The sequence below is a fragment of the Propithecus coquereli genome, unplaced genomic scaffold (genome assembly GCF_000956105.1).
Source record: "Propithecus coquereli isolate 6110/MARCELLA unplaced genomic scaffold, Pcoq_1.0 Scaffold32, whole genome shotgun sequence".
Classification (NCBI taxonomy): Eukaryota; Metazoa; Chordata; class Mammalia; order Primates; family Indriidae; genus Propithecus; species Propithecus coquereli.
The window spans coordinates 3,366,806-3,385,034 of NW_012148841.1; the positions used below are offsets into that span (position 1 = coordinate 3,366,806).

Here is an 18,229-nt window from a genome sequence, read left to right on the forward strand (position 1 = left end):
TGACTCATCAAACAATAGCTTTTCATATAAAGGAAGTTCATTAGTAGGTTCATTAAATTTTTTTTAAATAAAAGTGTCATAAAAATCCACACTGGAGGTTCTTAAGAAATGTTGGTAGAATTTCATACTAAATTTTAACCACAATACATTCTTGTAGCACAAACCTCAAATAGGCTTCATGCTATCACAGTTTTGCCTGCCCTGGATATAAGCCATAAGTCTCACTATAATAATGCAGTCTATGAAATTAACTGGTCTGAACAACACTGATATTCCTCTTCTTCCCCCTCCCACACCCAGCCAGGAATAATGTATGGCTGGAAATGGATCAAAGAACAAGCAGGGGATGGCTGGGTGGCTCACACCTGTAATCCTAGCACTCTGAGAGGGCAAGGGGGTATAGCTTGAGCTCAGGAGTTTGAGGTTGCTGTGAGCTAGGGTGACACCAGGGCACTCTAACCCGGATAATACGGCAGACTCTGTCTCAAAAAAAAACCCCAAGCAGGAACCGGAAGAAAAAGAAATGTACAGAATTTTAATGAGGAAGCAGAAGGGAAAGTAGAGTTACAAAATGGTAAGAATGTAAACAGAAAAAGATGAAGCAGATGAAGGATATAGTAAAAAGTGAAAGGACTTCACAAATAGTAAATGTAAAATTAAGTGATTTATCATACCCCTTGCCCAACACAGCTAATCAAGGCTACCAAATCCAATGGCTTTTCAGCCCTTTCTCCCTGGACCTTAGTGCAATGTAACATTATTCACCTCCTCCTCAAAATTTCTCCCTAAATTTCAGTGAAACTGCACAATCCTATCTGACTACTCCCTCATTATCATAATCGTATCATTCTAACCTGCACATTCCTCTGGGACCTGTCCTAGGCATGCTTCTCTTTTCTCTATACTGCCTCTTAAAAATGCACTCCTATGACTTAAACTAAAATTTCCTGGCAAATGAATCTCCAAACTAATCTCCCAATCCAACCTCTCTGCCAAACTCCATGCCTTCATCTCCATAAGATATATTTAATACCAAAATTATTATCCCTCTAATATAAAAGAGGCTCAAGTTCTCCTTCTAATTTCCTATTTATGTTAATGGCACATCTTCTAACACTCATATGCAAAAAAATTCTCAATAACTTTAATACTTCCTTCTTCAGTTTTCCTCTAATTTTAAATCATTTGACCGGTTCAGTCTATTTTTCCATTGCAATATCTCTGTCCTCTTTTCCCTTTCCACAGTTACCACCACAGTAGATTCTCATTAGCTTTTGAAAGAAGGTGTCTCCCTACCTATACTTTCTCTCCTCTCCACCAATTGACTAAACAGAGTGACCAAAAAATACTCCTTAAAAATATGGTCTACCAGGTTGTCACTCTTTTGCTTAAAGCAAATTAACAAACAAACAAACCCAGCTTACCTCTACCTAAAAAAGAAAATTCCCAAAATAATGCCATTCAAAAATCTTCACAGGGAAGACTCACCTTCTTTTTAGTCTTTTCTTACAGTACTCACCTACATGTGTAACAAGATTCCAGACTGTTTGATTTATCATTATTTAAATGTCTTACTCCGATATTTTTGCTAATACCATTTAGCTGGAATGTCTTTGCCTGTTCCAACTCTGCCTGCCAAAATTCTACACATCCTGCAAGATCTAGCTGAAATTTAGTTACTTTCATTAAATACTCCTTGATCCCTACAACTACAAATGATCATATCTTCCCCCACCTCCTTTTACGATTTCAGTTCTTACTTTTTCTATAGCTTCCTCTACCTGCCCTGGTGGTTTGTAAGCTCCTTTGCAGTTATCATACTCATTCACCTTTGTTACCTCTATAGAACCTAGAATAGTGCTTTGCATCCAACTGAATGAAGTTTCCAGGGGGCAACGGAAGAAAAGGGTTAAAGTTAAAAAGAGACAAATTACTAGAGAATAAGCATCCAAAGGGTCATCAATCACACTAGACAAATAAAAAAGCAATATGCAGAAAAGGAAACAAGATGAGCAACAATAAGAAATGTTTTTATATTGCAGCTAATTATCTCTCAATCAAATTACAAATTCTGTAAGGGCGAGAAATATAAACAGTTTTCCTCTTTGCATCCCCCTCTACCTCCAGTGCCAACCACACAACAGTCAATAAAAAAAGTTGTTAAATCTACAAAAGAACAAACGAAACAGAGGGGACAAACTAGAGAAATCATGATGTAATAATAAGAAAGTAAATGCTTTTATAAGACTCTAGAAATAAACAGAATATAGTGGAGGTAAGACAAGAAAAAAATGGGACATAGTGTTGGAAAGAAGCACTGCCAGAAAAAATTTCCACGAAGTTGATTTTTTCATAGAAAATAACTTAGAGATCTAACCTACTCCCCTCATTTTACAGAGGAGAAGACTGAAGCCCAGAGAATTAAAATGATTTTTACAGGGACAGAGACTGAATAATAAGTGGCAAAACTAAGTTTCTCACCAGCTCTCCTAGTTTCCAGTGAAAATTTCTTATACCAAACTTTAGAAATAAAAATCAATAACATAAGAAGAACTCTTTAGGCCACAAATGTTTCATGGTATTTAGCTAATAAGAGAAAACTCCTAATTTATAACCTGTACATATACACACTACTTCAGGCTCTTATGCACCAAGTCTTCCCAGGTAGATATACAGTAGGGCAAGAAATTATACAGAAATCGGTTCCAGAAACTTAGAAGGAAAAGAAGAAAACACTTCCTCTCCAATTAAGGAATAGCTGAAATTTGACAGGCTTGAAGTAGGCGGTATTTAAAACACCTGACTGTCCTCTAGCACGGTTTGCCCAACCATACTTACGGTCATTGCTAAAAGGGTGAATGATCCTTATGAACCTAACTGTAAAAACTAATACACGTTAAGAACCCTGAGATTTGAACTACTTGTGCAGATTCAGTCAACTAAGAACATAAGGACTTGTGAATTGCTGAACTGAGGGAGAATTGGGGAGCTTTTCTGTTGCTTATACTTCTAAAATCAGGAGCTTGTACTAACTGATCTCTGAGGACCCCTTCTTTTCTAATATTCCTTGATTCAGTTTCTACTATACAGTAATGCAAAAAATGTTTTCACCTGAAGATATTATGAGGAAATTCAAATTGTATGATACTTATCTCTCACTATTCAGGAATAAGCAGATTGCTTTGGCTAACATATTCCAGACCCAAAAACAAACAAACAAAAAAAAGCAAAATTAATTTGGCTTCCTACCTAATTTTGTGTCTAAATAAATTCCGAATAGAGCAAAGATTTCAATCTATAATGTTATATAAAAGGCTTAGAAAATATTTTTATGAACTAGAGTTGGAAATAACTTTTCTAAGAAAAAAAGCCAGAAAAGTAAAATATTGATAAATTTGAATTCATAACAATATAAATTTCTATTTGAAAAAAAAGACCAAGCACACCCCCTTAAGTAATGTTCATGAACTAATGACAATTTGGAAAAAAAAGTATAACAATAAAAGGCTATTATGTCCAATATACAAAGTTTCACAAATCAATTTTTTTTTTAAAGGGATAGAGTCTCACTATGGTGCCCACACTGATCACAAACTCAAATCAATTTTTAAAAAAAGAAAAATATGAGTCCCTCAGACTGGGCAAAGCACATGAACAAATGAATGAAATATGAAAATATGTTCAATAATCATTAATAAATGTAATTAAAAATGTAATTTTCAACAGTCAAAATGTCAAAGATTTTGAAATGTGAAAAAATTCGGCATTGGAAAGAATGTAAAACAATGGGCAGTCTCACATATAATTCAGGTAGTACAGCAAATTGTTTACCTTTCAGGAAAGTGTTATGTATGGAAATTTAAAGGATACATACCTTTGACTCCCACCCCCATAACTCAACTTCTAGGACTCTATCCTAAGAAAGTTATTAGACAAGTGAATAAATGTATACCTATTAAGTTTTATTTTAGTATCATCTATAACGATAAAAAAATCTAATGTCCCACAATATGGTATCAGTTAAATTTATTATGGTTTATCCATATAATACAAACATGAATACTAGGTAATCAATTAGAATTGATGATACAGTTTTACATGTACTGACACGCAATAATACTCTAATGTACCCCAAATTGAAAAAGCAGGTTGCAGAACACACAAGGAATTGAGTGTGTGAGCATTAAAAAACTCATATATGTGTATATAAGATTTGTATATATGCAAAAAAGCATATGTATAAAAAATTATATACATGTAAATACACTTGTGAAAATATAATCATTAAAACATAATAGTATAATTTCAGATGCTTTTTTTCACAACTTTCCTATAGTGTAAATATTTTTTAAATGAGCATATAGTTTTATAATTAGAAAAATAAATTAGGCAATTTTCATTATGATCACAAAATAGTATCATATAATTACAAAATGTCAAATGAGCTTACAAAGAACCTTCAACATTTGGTCCAAACCTCTCGTTTTAGAGATAAAGACCCTTAGACTCACACAGGTTTTACTCCTTTCCTTCACATCACAACTTGGTGGTACAGCAAAAATTTGTTCCTAAGGCCTCCTGATTCTCAGTCCTGTGCTTTTTCCACTGTATATTACACAACATGTATGTTTTCGTTCATAATTCTACCTATACGAAAGCATGAAAAACAGGTAAGATTTTACTAAAAATGATAATTTACATTGTACTTAAATATGGCTACTTTTGAACACAGAACAATTATTTACCCAAGATGTCATTATTCTGGAATGAAAAAATATACATATTCTAACTGGGTACAGTGGCTCACGCCTGTAGTCCCAGCTATTTGGGAGGCTGAAGCAGAAAGATAGCTTGAGGCTAGAAGGTCATAGCTGCAGTGAGCTATGATCACATCACTGAACTCCAGCCTGGGAGACAGAGCAAGATCCTTCCTCTAAAAAAGAAAAAATATTCCCTCCTTTATTATATCTACTCATTCCCAAACTGTTGTTGGCTAATAGCTTTTGTTAACAAACTCATTAAAAAACATAAAATATCCTCTTTGTACAATATAGTGTTAAGCTTCGTTATTTTCAGGTCAGAGTATACAAAATGGCAATTTAGATAACAAGCTTAAACAAACATAATTCAATTAATATTACCCACACAGCTCATTTGCTTTCTAGTTCTCATGTCATTAACACTTGCCTCTTATGTGCACTTGACAATTTGCTCACTGTCTGTAAGCCGCTTGGTCAACTTCTTATGCCATTATCACCTTTCTGCTGCTCTCCGTTTGAAATACCTACCAAAATTTACCTAATAATCAGCCATCCCTCTGAGCAGGCAAAAAGGGCTGAAATGTACTGCAAAACATTCATTTCTGAAATATTTATCTAGAGGTTGAGGGCCTGACCCAAAACAAGATAATCACAGACCCAGATTTCACAGAGTTTACAGTCTAGTGATGATGACAAAAAAGTAATCTAAATGAAGTAAAGAAAATTAGGACAGAAGAACTAAGTGCTCTGGGAAGTGAAGAAACCTAACTGAGTCCAGAGAGTACTTAAAGGCCTCCCTTTCAAGCTGAGACCTAAAAGATGAGTAGACATTAGCTAGGTGTAGTACAAATGTAGAGCTGGGGATGGAAAGGTACCATGGGTAAAGAAGCCTGTAGGCAGCAAGGAGCACTGAGGAGAAGCTGAAGAATTAAACAAGGATACGATTATCCAGAGCTTTGTAAGACATTTTAAAGAAGCTTGAACATGATCCCATAAATAGAAGTACAAATCATTTTATCACTAAAATCACTTCATTTAACTAATACAGTAGGCTTTACTATCCATGTCTCCAATTCTTCTCTCAGCCAATCCATCCTACACAATGCTGCCAAGTTATTATTCCTAGAATATCAATTTGAGTATATTATCGCCCTATAAAAAAACTGTGTCTTGCTGTTGTCCACAAAGCAAATTCTGGACTCTCATCCTGGCAAAAAGGTGGCAGATTATGATAGACTTTCAACTGCCATACCATATCTCCCAACTTTGCACAAAAGCATCAATCCCACCCAAATGGTTCTAGTTACAGACCACTGAACATACCATGCACACTCCTGTTGCTACAATTTAACTCACACTACATCCCGCACCTCTAGTGCCAACCCCACTAACAAGCCTGTCTCCTTCATCTCCATTTACTTAAATCCCACTCTTCCTCCAAATCCCAGTTCACTTATTTGGCAAACAATCTCACAGTGCAAGGTATGATTCTGGATAAAGGAGATTTAAAAACAAAATAACAAACTTTGCATAGTAGTTGAAAGCTAGGGCTCTGAAGTCAGACTATCTAAAAATCTGAAACCTAGATGTACTACTTATTTTATATTTAAATTTTGAGCTTCCATATAGCATTTACGAAAGGCTAATATTTAACTAAACTTCAAAGAAGTTCTGAAAATTAGGCCAGGCATGGTGGCTCACACCTGTAATCCCAGCACTTGGGAGGCTAAGGCAGGATGTCTGTAGCCAGGAGTTCAAGACCAGCCTGGGCAATACAGCAAGACCCCACTCCTAAAAAAAAAAAAATTAGCTGGGCATGGTGGCACACATCTGTAGTCCCAGCTACTTGGGAGGCTGAGGTGGGTGGAGTGCTTGAGCCCAGCAGTTTGAGGCTTTAGTGAGCTATGATCATGCCACTGAACTGCAGTCTGGGCAGCAGAGCATGACCCTGTCTCAAAAAAAAAAAGAAAGAAAGAAAAAGAAAAGAAATTGGTATAGGCTTTTTATTTGGGGCCCATATTACCAATATTGTAACAGATTACCAACTGTAACTACTATAATCAACATTTATCTACAAGCACTCTGCAAGCAGTCTTCCAAAACTCAAACTATGGTGAATTAGGAATTCAAGAAAAGTGTTTTACGATAAGATTCTGGTCATACAGATAACAATAAACTTACATTATTTACTTTGGTACTCTAAATCAAAATAGATTGTCAATTTTTAATCTAGATATAGGAGTAGCAATTTATTCTGAATTCCCTACCCTCTAAACTAATTCATTTTACATTTAGAAATAATTCAGCATCATTCCTTAATCCCCAGTGAAATGGGGTGACTAAAGCTGGAATCACTAATTGATAATAAAACCATTAAGTAAAAGATAGTTCGGGAATTGGATATTCACAAAGCATCACCCCACAGATTACTAACTAAATGCAAGTAGAAAAATAAACCATTGCAATGGAGAGACCTAGTGGTCAGCTAAATAATCAAATTTAGCACCATTAATGGTACAACCTAAATATATAGGCCTCCTGATGAGATGCACTATGAAATACAACTATGAAATACTCTCATCAAAACTGTTTAATCTAAACTTAATCAAGTCTATGTAGCTAGCTAACATCCAGTTTACAATAAATACAAAGGATCAGGTAAACATCACCACAGTAAAATAATTATTTAAAAATTATGAATATAGGAAAATCTGTAATATAGCAGGTATATTAGACTGGTATCTTCAAAAAGTCAATGTCATGCTAAAGTCAATGTTACGTGAATTTTATCACAATTTTTTAAAATAGTTTTTTAAAAAGAATTAACCTAAAAAATATACAAGTAAATCTATTCCAGTTTGGAGATATACCAAATTCATGACAGTATAAGGGATGAGTTTTACTGGAGATACATCAATTAAGGATAGTTTGGGGTAGAGGAAGAATCTCATTTTTTAATATATACGTTGTTAAAACCTTATAAGCATTATTAGTTATGTAATGAAAAAAAATTCAGCCCTAGTTTTGTTTTTTTTTGTTTTGTTTCAGTTTTTGTTTTTGTTTAACAGACAGAGTCTCACTGTCACCCAGGATGGAGTACAATAGCCCAATCATACTTACTATTACCTCTAATTCCTGGGCTCAAGTGATTCTCCCACCTCAGCCTCCAAAAGGGCTGGGATTAAAGGCATGAGCCACTGTGCCTAGCCCAGTCTTAGTTATTTTTAAGTGAAATTATGTATGTCTGGAATATGCTTTAAAATGCTAGAGCAAAAAATAAGTAAGTAGCGATGGGGAGATGAAATATGAATTGTAAAGTATGAACCATTGAAGCACTATGATGGATACACCCAGAATTCATTGCATACTATTCTGATTCTTTTGTGTTAAAAATTTTTATAATAAACAGATAAATACTTTCAATCCAAATTCAAGAAAAAGTAAAATACACAACATAAAGTTTAATGTACATCCACAAATGAGACTGGGCATGGTGACTCAAGCCTATAATCCTAACACTTTGGGAGGCCAAGGTAGGAGGATCACTTGAGGCCAGAAATTTAAGACCAGCCTGAGCAATACAGCCAGACACCATCTCTACAAAAAACAGAAAAATTAGCCAAGTGGCGCACACCTGTAGTCCCAGCTACTCGAGAGGCTGAAGCAGGAGCACTGCTTGAGCCCAGAAGTGTGAGGTTGCAGTGAGCTACGATGAGATCACCACACTCTAGGCCAAGCAACAGAGCAAGACCCTGTCAAAAACAAAAACAACAAAAAACTATGAAATGTAAATTTCTTTCAAAAAAAGTTACTGTTCATTCTAATACACACTAGATATTCCCAGAAACCAGGATACCATGGGGAAATTAGACAAGTTATACCTATCCATGAATACAGTGAAACTAAATGCCTCCAATGTGTTAGGCAGGAAAGAAAGGTTGGAAACATCCCTTATAAATGCCTACACTATGCCCAGTTCACATAAGTCTAACAATCACCCTACAGAATTATGAAAAAGGTATCCCTATGGCCGGGCGCGGTGGCTCACGCCTGTAATCCTAGCACTCTGGGAGGCCGAGGCGGGCTGATCCTTTGAGCTCACGAGTTCGAGACCAGCCTGAGCAAGAGCGAGACTCCGTCTCTACCAAAAATAGAAAGAAATTAATTGGACAGCTAAAAATATATAGAAAAAATTAGCCAGGCATGGTGGCACATGCCTGTAGTCCCAGCTACTCAGGAGGCTGAGGCAGAAGGATCGCTCAAGCCCAGGAGTTTGAGGTTGCTGTGAGCCAGGCTAGCGCCACGGCACTCTAGCCCGGGCAAAAAGAGTCAGACTCTGTCTCAAAAAAAAAAAAAAAAAAAAAAGTATCCCTATATAACAGATATGTATAAGCTTAAAAAGGGTGAGTGATTTGATTAACGTCACACAAATAGGAACAAATCGAGGCTAAAATTCAAGATCTCCTTTTGAAAAATATACCCAAATACCGAAACAGGGAGAAAGAGAAACAGAAACACCTACTCCATCTCTGATATTATAACTATAACCTGAAATTAAATGTATACAGACAAAAAGCTGATGGTGGAATGGTAAATGCCTCAGTATAATGGGAGAGAGAGAGAATGACAAACAATCCTCTTTAACCTGCACTATCCCGGAAAAGCAACGAAATTGGAGGTACTGGAAAAATAGAGGGCAGAACACATACCCCCACACACACTCCTAAGGGAACACGAAAGATACAGTCTTCAGCGAAACTGAATCAGAGTGGCTCTAGGCTCAGGGGCGTCCCACAAAGAAAAGGGGGGAAGTGAAATGTTGGTATGAAAATAGGGAGACTGAGTGAAAATTTATGAACTGAATGGCAGGATTTGTGGCTTTCTTCCCCCACCAAGCACTAGAATCCTGCCATGTAAAACTCATTACCTCGGCCAACCCCCTTGCTATGGACTGAATTGTGTCTCCCCAAAATTCTTATGTTGAAGCCTTAATATCCAAAGTGACTGCATCTGGAGATAGGGCTTTTATGAGGTAAGATTAAATGAGGTCATAAAGGCACAGCCCTGATCAGAGAGATTTATAAAAGGAAGAGAAAGACCTTTCTTTCCATGAAAGGAAAGGTCATGTGAGCACATGGGAGAAAGCAGCTGCCTGCAGACGGGGAAAAGAGCACCACTTACCAGAACAGGGCCATGCTGGCACACTGATCTCAGGCTTCCAGCCTCCAGAACTATGAGAAAATAAATTTCTGTTGTTTAAGCCACCCAGTCTACGGTATTTTGTTATGACAGCCCAAGAGACTAAGACACCCCTCCTCTCTCCATCATTCTACCTACACAGAAGCAGAAAAATGAAGGACCTTTCCTTATCAGAAGAAACTGAAAGCCTTCTTACCCAACAACCAGAAAATAGAAATAAAAATACAAACATGGCAGTGCATTAAACACTAAGCCCTCCTCATGCATGTCCAATGGGCTTTCAATCAGCTTTAGTAACTCTCTCTTAAATATAAAGGAATTGTTAAGGATCACACAGATCTGAAGAAAGCCTCCAATTAAAAGAAGGAGATCAAACAAACAGAAAAAAGTTAGAAGAACCAAAAACAATGGAGGGAACAGAAGAACATTTCAAAGAAACTATAATTAATATCCTTGAATAGATAGCAGAAGATGCTGCACCCATGAAAAAGCAAAAAAAATGTTCTAATACAGAAAGACCAAGAGCTCTTAAAATTTCTTTTTTTAAAAGCTGAAATTTTAAAATTCAGTGAAAGTGGATTGAAATTTCCCAGAAAGTAGAACAACAGACAATTTTTTGGAGGTCAGACTTCTTAACATCAACATTGGACACCAAACGATACAGAACACTACCTTCAAACTTTTAAGGGAAAATAATTTCTAATACAAGTATCTCTCAACACCCAGTCAAGTGTAAGGGTAAAAATAAAATCTAAAAAAAATATACTTCCCACTCACTCTTTCGTGGTATTAGTAGAGAAAATCAAAATAAGGGAATAACCCAAAGGAAGGCACGATATCCAGAAAAAAAATTCAACAGAAGTGAAAGAAATTCCCAGAATGTCAGCTAAGGGAAGTCCCAAGATGACAGCCATGCAGCAGCAGGCCTAAAGAGGAAACAATCCAGGCTGAAGTAGGAAGGACAGTAAAGAAGGGATGTCTACAGGAACAAATGGAACTGATAAGTTTATCTGACAGATCTGCCCATGTGGAAAATCATACTGAGAAGCATTTTATGGAGCTGCTGGAGGGTACAGAAAGACTTTGCCAGAGAAACCAAGCAAATGAAAAAAATGAGGTATGAAAAACAAAAGGTTATACAAGAGGACATTCAGCCGGCCTTTCGGGGTGACGGACTTTGCATTCTAGCACCATGGCTCAATTTGTCTGTAACCTCGTGGAGAAGGCCCCGGCGCTGGTGAACGCTGCTGTGACTTATTCGAAGCCTCGATTAGCCACATTTTGGTACTGCCGAGGTTGAGCTGGTTCCTCCAACCCCTGCTGAGATCCCTAGAGCTTTTCAGAGCCTGAAAAAAATAGTCAATAGTGCTCAAACTGGTAGCTTCAAACAGCTTACAGTTAAGGAAGCCGTGCTGAATGGTTTGGTGGCCACCGAGGTGTGGATGTGGTTTTATGTCGGAGAGATCATAGGCAAGCATGGCATCATTGGCTATAATGCTTGAAGACCAATCTTTAACATCTGATTATATTTGACTTATTTGAGTACTCTTGGACCATGTGTGATCAGATTGTTATCTGAATAAAATGTGTCAAAAATCCATGTTTTCTCCATCAAATAGTACACAGAAGGTCACAATTTCTTTGATGATGAAGTTGGGTTATCTTTTGCTTTGATACATTAATACATTCTAAATGTATATCTGTTCAGCCTGAAACTGGAAAGGATATATGTGACTATGTCAGCCTGGTACATGAATATTTGAAGATAACATTTTAATTTGAAATATATGATATTTAAGCTTTACTTCCAGAAAGTGGGGGGAAAGGCCTTGAGAAAACTCTAATTTGCTACAGTAGGAGAAGTAATATTAATAATACCATGTGCCAAAGTGATGTAGTTAAATCATGTTAGTAGCTAAAAGGAGTAAAATTTGGACTATTTCTTTTTGCTGAAATCCCAGAAAGACCCTATCGACAAAAGCTATGTCTGGCTTTTTTTTTTTTTTTGCACCCTTCCTTTTGCTCTCCCTTTGCTGCAACAGTGGGTCCAGTTGTCATCTGTGGCATATGTATCATGCTTTGTAAACCTATATCTTGCTCTTGCCCTATAATCCCATCTTTCTCTCCTCAATAAACCTCATTTTCATGCTTGCCTTTAAAAAAAAAAAAAAGGTTATACAAGAAAATGAAATCATAGTAAACTATTCTCTCAGCAGTGACAAATATTTGGTCATATGATGAAAATTCTGAATATAAATTTAACCTAAAATTGTGGAGCAACAATATTAGACGCAGGAAAGTGTACTTTGAAAAATCTTCAAATACTCATCCCTTTAGAATCACTGACAATGGCCGGGTGCAGTAGCTCACTCCTATAATCCTAGCACTTTGGGAGGCCAAAGCAGGAGGATCACTTGAGGCCTGGAATTCGAGACCAGCATGGGCAACACAGTGAGACCTCATCTCTACAAAAAATACAAAAATTAGCCAGGCCTGGTGGTACATGCTGCCTGTAGTCCCAACCACTCAAGAGGCTGAGGCAAGAGGATCACTTGAGTCCAGGATTTCAAGGTTATAGTGAGCTATGATGACACCACTGCACTCTAGCCCAGGCAACAAAGTGAGAACCTGTCTCAAAGAAAAAAAATTAAAAATAAAATAAAATAAATTAGCCAGGCATGGTGGCACACACCTGTAGTCCCAGCTACTTGGGAGGCTGAGGTGGAAGGATCACTTGAGCCTGGAAGTTTGAGGCTGCAGTGAGCTATGATCATGCCACTATACTCCAACCTGGGCAAGAGAGCAAGAGCCTGTCTCTAAAAAAACAAAATACATCAATAAAATCACTGACATTTACATACCTCAAATTATTCGATTCTAAGAAAAGCTTCTATCGTCCATTAAAGTTAAATTCTGTAACTACACTTTCAAGGCAAAAATTCAGTGAAATGTTCCAGTTTTGTCTTGGAATACTTTACAGGGTCATTCTAAGGGAAAAAAAGTTAAATGCAAAGCAAGAACACTAACTAAAATTAGAAGATCTATACAAATTTTATTGGTTACTGGAAACGGTTAAGGCACACTGATACCTAATGATGTGTTTGTTCTGTTGTTTGCCATAATATAATCATAAATGTTAGAGACCTGCAGTACATGTCCACTTTTATCAACTTAATAATTTATTTAGTCTTACCATAAAATGGGTTGTTTATTCTTCATTAGTTACCTCTATAAGCACCAAAACCTGGTTATTTTCTAGTTTTAAAAATCTAAAATGTTTTGCATTTTTTCTAAGAAATAAATTTAATTTTTACTTAATTACTCAAGCTATCATGCAAGAGAACTACAGCACTATGACCAGATGGCCCTAGAGATTTTAGGTGTATAAGGCATCAAGCCCTATTATTAGTATGCTCAGTTTATAAAAATAATTCTCTTGTTCATCACTCAACTTCAAAGCTATTGTCAATGATCCTTCCTCTTTCAGGATTGACCTATCTTTAAATTTGTTATGGGGTTTAAAAAATTAATAACTATGCTTCAGATTCAAATAGCATTTACTAAATACCCTGCCAGGTCCTTTCATGTACATGCTTTCATTTAGTTCAAATACTTTCTGTTAGAATGGTCACCAATATAAAAATAAAGCAGTTCTGAGAACTCTTTTAAAAAAAAACCAAAAACTACTACAAACAAATACAAGAGCTTAATTGTTTAATGGAGTAGGGGGCGCACATCTTTTGGGTATGTGTGGGTTTTGTTTTGTTGAGGGAGAATCTATTTTCCTTGTTCAGATGTCTTTATGGCAAACTTCCGGTTCTGACTCAGATTGTTCAATCAGCTATGTACAACTGAGAGGTGGTTACTGAACTATGTACAGCCAACTTAGAGCAACACTTAAAAGAGGTACATACCTAAAACAACAGACACTTGGTCACCCATTGACTGAGGTTTTCACGAAAAGTACGGCAAAATGAACACTGTATTACAAATCAGGATTTCTATATTTTCAATTATATCTAATAATAAGGGTATTCTTGCAATTTTAATACCACTATTTAAGAATCTTAATTGGTTATAACAGAACTTCAACTCAGTTAAATCCAAACTTTAGAAGGATCTGAGTACTTCCCAAGAGGGAAAGATTTTCACCATTTAAATTTACCATCAAGACACTGAAAAGCAAATCTTATTCCTTGTTAGTTTTTCCTCAAAAAAATAGCAGTTCTGTCCCCCAAAATAAAAATCTTACTTACAATAGTGTTAATATCTTCTCACTACTTGAAAACCCCACATAGGTCACAGGAAAACATTTTCCCCACATCTTAATGTAAAAGCTATCATTGCTTATATTCAGGCTTAGTAATGTAAGTGATAGCTCTCAAAAGGAGGATTCTAAATGTAATTTAAAAGACCATAAAAATTTCCCTTTAACAGCCATTTCACTTAAAGGCCATTTGTGTACTTCATAGTTTTAAGTTAGACTTAAAGAATGATTACTTATTTCTTTTCAGCCATTCCAATACTCTAATAATGTAATACTCATATTCACTTCCTCATTCAGAAAACTTAAGAGCAAATGTGCAATTTACACACCACAGATAGGACTGATACCAAGCTGCATATGAATGGTCTTCCAGGCATCTAAACCCTTAAATTTCATATATAACCATTAAAACGAATTGCTTTAAAATACTAACCACCTAAAATTCCTGAGTAAAAGTAGTGTAAATTCCATCCTTAAAACCACTTTTCTAGAAGCAACACCATCCAAATCTTTACATTGCATCAGAGTACCTGATGGGTGTGCTTAAATGTCAAAGCTTTGCTCCACAGGCAAAAAACATCAAGGAAGAAGTAGTACCGTTGCTACATGTTTCCGCAGCATTTTAAGTTGTGAAGATAAACCATTCCAACGCAAACAGAATTTTTCATGATCTAAGTAAGCTATTATTAGGTCAGCAATGCTAAAACTGGCATTTCATTTTTTCTAAAACTGACATTTTATTTTTTCCTAAATAACAAAAAAAAAATTTGACAACACTGTGTAGCAATGTAGATTTACAATTAAGATAATAGGCTTTAAGCTTGTGATCGCATGAAGATCCATAGCTAAATGACAGGAACGCCTATTTTAAAGAAATACTATCTGAAAAATTCTATGACTACCCTACATTTAAAAAGAAAAGTGACCGTGTCTGAAAAGAACGCTCAAGAATTAGCCTTTTTCTGATGCTAAAACATTTTACAGCCACTTGATTTGGCAAGAAAAAAAAAAAAGGTCAAAGCTCCTGGTTTTATCATTTGAGGCAGAAAAAAAGAATATGGCTGAAAATTCTTTCTTAAGGGTGGTATTTCAAATAGGACCACTCAAAACACTTAAGAATATGGAACGGAGCGGACGGTGAAGGGACGGTACCTTATGAAACAGCGCACTTCGGGCCCTGAACACTACCTCATTTTCCTAATAGGGATGAAATGCTCAGGCCTCTGGTAGCTCCCAGCTGAAGCCAAAGCTCTCCACACCCCTTTTTTTGACAGGATTTTCTGGTGTTGGAGACTATGTCACAAATATGAATTCCTGAGATCACATCTAAACGGTCTAATAATCAAACAAACATCGTTTACAAGATCAAACCCTTCTCCCATCCCTTTCCCTTCTATCTCCCTCTCTAGCCAAACACACCTAGAAAGGTCCTCTAACATTGATTTCTACAAATCCTGCAGCGCATTAACTGGAAGGAAGAAACGTATGGAAAAAAAGAGTTTCGGCCATTCCCCTCTCCGCGACCGCAATTACAGGCCCCATTTCCTGTCCCCTTGGGGACTGCAAAATCGCCTGCTGAGAACCGGACGCCTCCCGCCCCCTCCAGGCTGGCGCACGCGGCCGCCGCACTCCCCCTTCCCGGGCCCCTCGGGCGCGAGACGCGGCGGGGACCCCGGGCGCCCTCCCCTCCCCCTCTCGGCGGCGGCACCCACCTCGCGGCGGCTGCTTCACCTCGCCGTTCTCCTCCCGGGCGGCCCCGCTAGCCTCACCTAGGCCATGCTTCCTCTTCTCCTTCTCCCGCTTCTCCTTAGGTCTGCGAGACTTGGCGTTGGCCGAGGAAGCGGCGGCCGGCAGCAGGAGATGGTGAGGCTGAGCGTGCAGCAGCGTAGGAGGGACCAGCAGTTTGCGCGGCACTGGCTGAGACAAGGAAGCGGAGGCTGACGAGGGAACGGCCGTGCCAACGGAGAAAGAGAAACTGCTCCGAGAAGAGGACGGGGAGGGGGCAGCCGACAGAGCGGAGAAGCTCCAAGACGCAGAGCTGCCATAGCTCTGAGGCGAAGGTGCTGCTGGCGGCTGCAGCTGCCTGCTGTTCCCGCCGCTGCCTCCTTCTCCGTTCACTCTCCGCGGTGCCTTCTTCTCCTCAGTCCGGACCTTCTTGGCGGACAGAGAACCCGGTGCGTCCCTGGAGGAGGGCTGCCGCATGACGAACGGTTCTTTCTCCGAGGCGACAGCGGCGGCGGCAGCAACAGCGGCGCCGCGCACTGGGCTCCGGGGCTCCGCCATTTTGCACTCCTGTTGTATTTACTCTCCTCCGCTCCCCGGTGCGGGGCAGGGGGCGGGCCCTCCGCGAGGGGTAGGGAAGGGGCGGAGCGGCTGGCCTACCGGCCGGGGCCTCCATTGGGTGAGCCACGCTGAGGGATCCATTGTAGGAACCAATCAAAGGCGCGAACATGAGGCGACGGGGCGGGATCGCCAAGCGGACCCTCTTTGGAGGTCAGAGCTCCGCGGGGCGCGGCTAGTGGCTCAGCGAACTGCGAGGCGGGGCGTCTTCCAAGTGTGCCAGCTTGAACTCGGGTGCACTGTGGATGTCCGGGAAGAATCCCCACCGCAGACCTCGAAATCTGCGCTGGCCGAGGTAGCGACCGTCTCTGCCTTGAAGACTTCGTCTTACTTGTTCCACTTTCTCTCCCTTTTTCTCTGGGGTGCCTTTGATCTCTCCCTGCCTCTGCCCGTTCAGAAAGCCGGATTTCTGGGATGCTCAGCTCAGAGGAGAAGATTTTGCTGGGAATTAAATCCTTCCTTTTGTTAGTTGACAGTCGATTGATGGGAGGTGCTCAAAATCATTTGGTGTGGTGACAAGATATGTTCCTATTGCTAAGACTTTGAACTCTAAGCTTTGAGGGAGATAACTTCCTGCAAACCTAGAACTTTCGGATTTTGAGCTTGAAGGTAAGACTCTCCCTGGGTTTGGAGACTTTTTTGAACTATTATGATTGGACCCGTAACGATTTTAATTTTATTATAATTATTGTAACTTAGACTCACCAGGAAAAATCCATTGGCAATGTTTACAGATGTTTGAAAAGCAAGATTTTTTTTTTTTTCTGTTTCTGTATTTTAGCGTTTAGTTAGTACCCTGCATGTTCGATGTTTGGAAGCTTTTTTGATTTTGAGCTTTGAAGATAAGGAATTTGGAGAGATGGGTTTTAGCTTAGAAGATAAGGAATGTGAGGAGATGGGTTGCAGTACAGTTGTAACTGTAGCAAATACGAATTTAATTGAATTCAGATCTCACATGAAATCAGAAGGTCAAAAGACTCGATGGAAAAAGAAATCAAGTCAGGAGATGGACTCTTCATCTTCCTTTTTCACATTATGATCGCCAGATAAAATACAGGATGTCCAGTTAAATTTTAATATAAGATAAACAGCGAATAAATGTTTAATATAAGTATGCCTTATACAATTTGGAACATAGTTATACTAAAAACAAACAAAAAAAACTATTCTTTGTTGATCTGAAATTCAGGTTTAACTGGATTTCCCTCCCCCCCCCAATAAATCTGACAACCCTACACTAATCCATCCTTTCTGTGCTTTTTTCCCTATCCAACTTAGAACCTGTGATATATTATTAATATTTGTACCAAACATTTGCCAGCACCTCAATTTCTCACACTCTAATTCTCTTCATCTCTGTCTATGCTGCTAACCCCTAACCTCAGGTCATTACTACTACCTGCTTTTCTGCTTCCAGGCTGCCAAGCATTGTCCTCTCTCTTCTATTTAAATGTTGAAATTCTTGGGGGTGTGTGTTAATCTTTATCTCACTCTTCACACTTCCATGTGATATTATTCATCACAATATCTTCAGTTATCTGGTAAATGTGGAGAATTCCCAAGTCTTTCTAACCTGCCCTGACCTTCCTCCTAATTCCTGGTTCATATCCACATGCCCAGTGGACATCCCAGATACCTCAATCTTTTATTTATTTATTTATTT

The 18,229-nt window shown here is 38.3% G+C and overlaps 1 protein-coding gene and 1 pseudogene across 2 annotated transcripts in view; one reads left to right on the forward strand and one right to left on the reverse strand.

Annotated features, from left to right (window-relative positions):
- Positions 1-16,551, reverse strand: part of RSBN1L (round spermatid basic protein 1-like) — a 73,061-nt gene extending 56,510 nt beyond the window's left edge. Inside the window, exon 1 of the mRNA XM_012650354.1 lies at positions 15,939-16,551. Within this exon, the coding sequence (XP_012505808.1) occupies positions 15,939-16,509 (571 nt within the window). The 5' untranslated portion in view covers positions 16,510-16,551. The remainder of the gene's footprint in view (positions 1-15,938) is intronic.
- LOC105815217 lies at positions 11,111-11,539 on the forward strand (annotated as a pseudogene). The gene has a single exon (XR_001137730.1). The product of XR_001137730.1 is annotated as an ATP synthase subunit g, mitochondrial pseudogene (transcript).
- Positions 16,552-18,229: the final 1,678 nt, after the last annotated feature.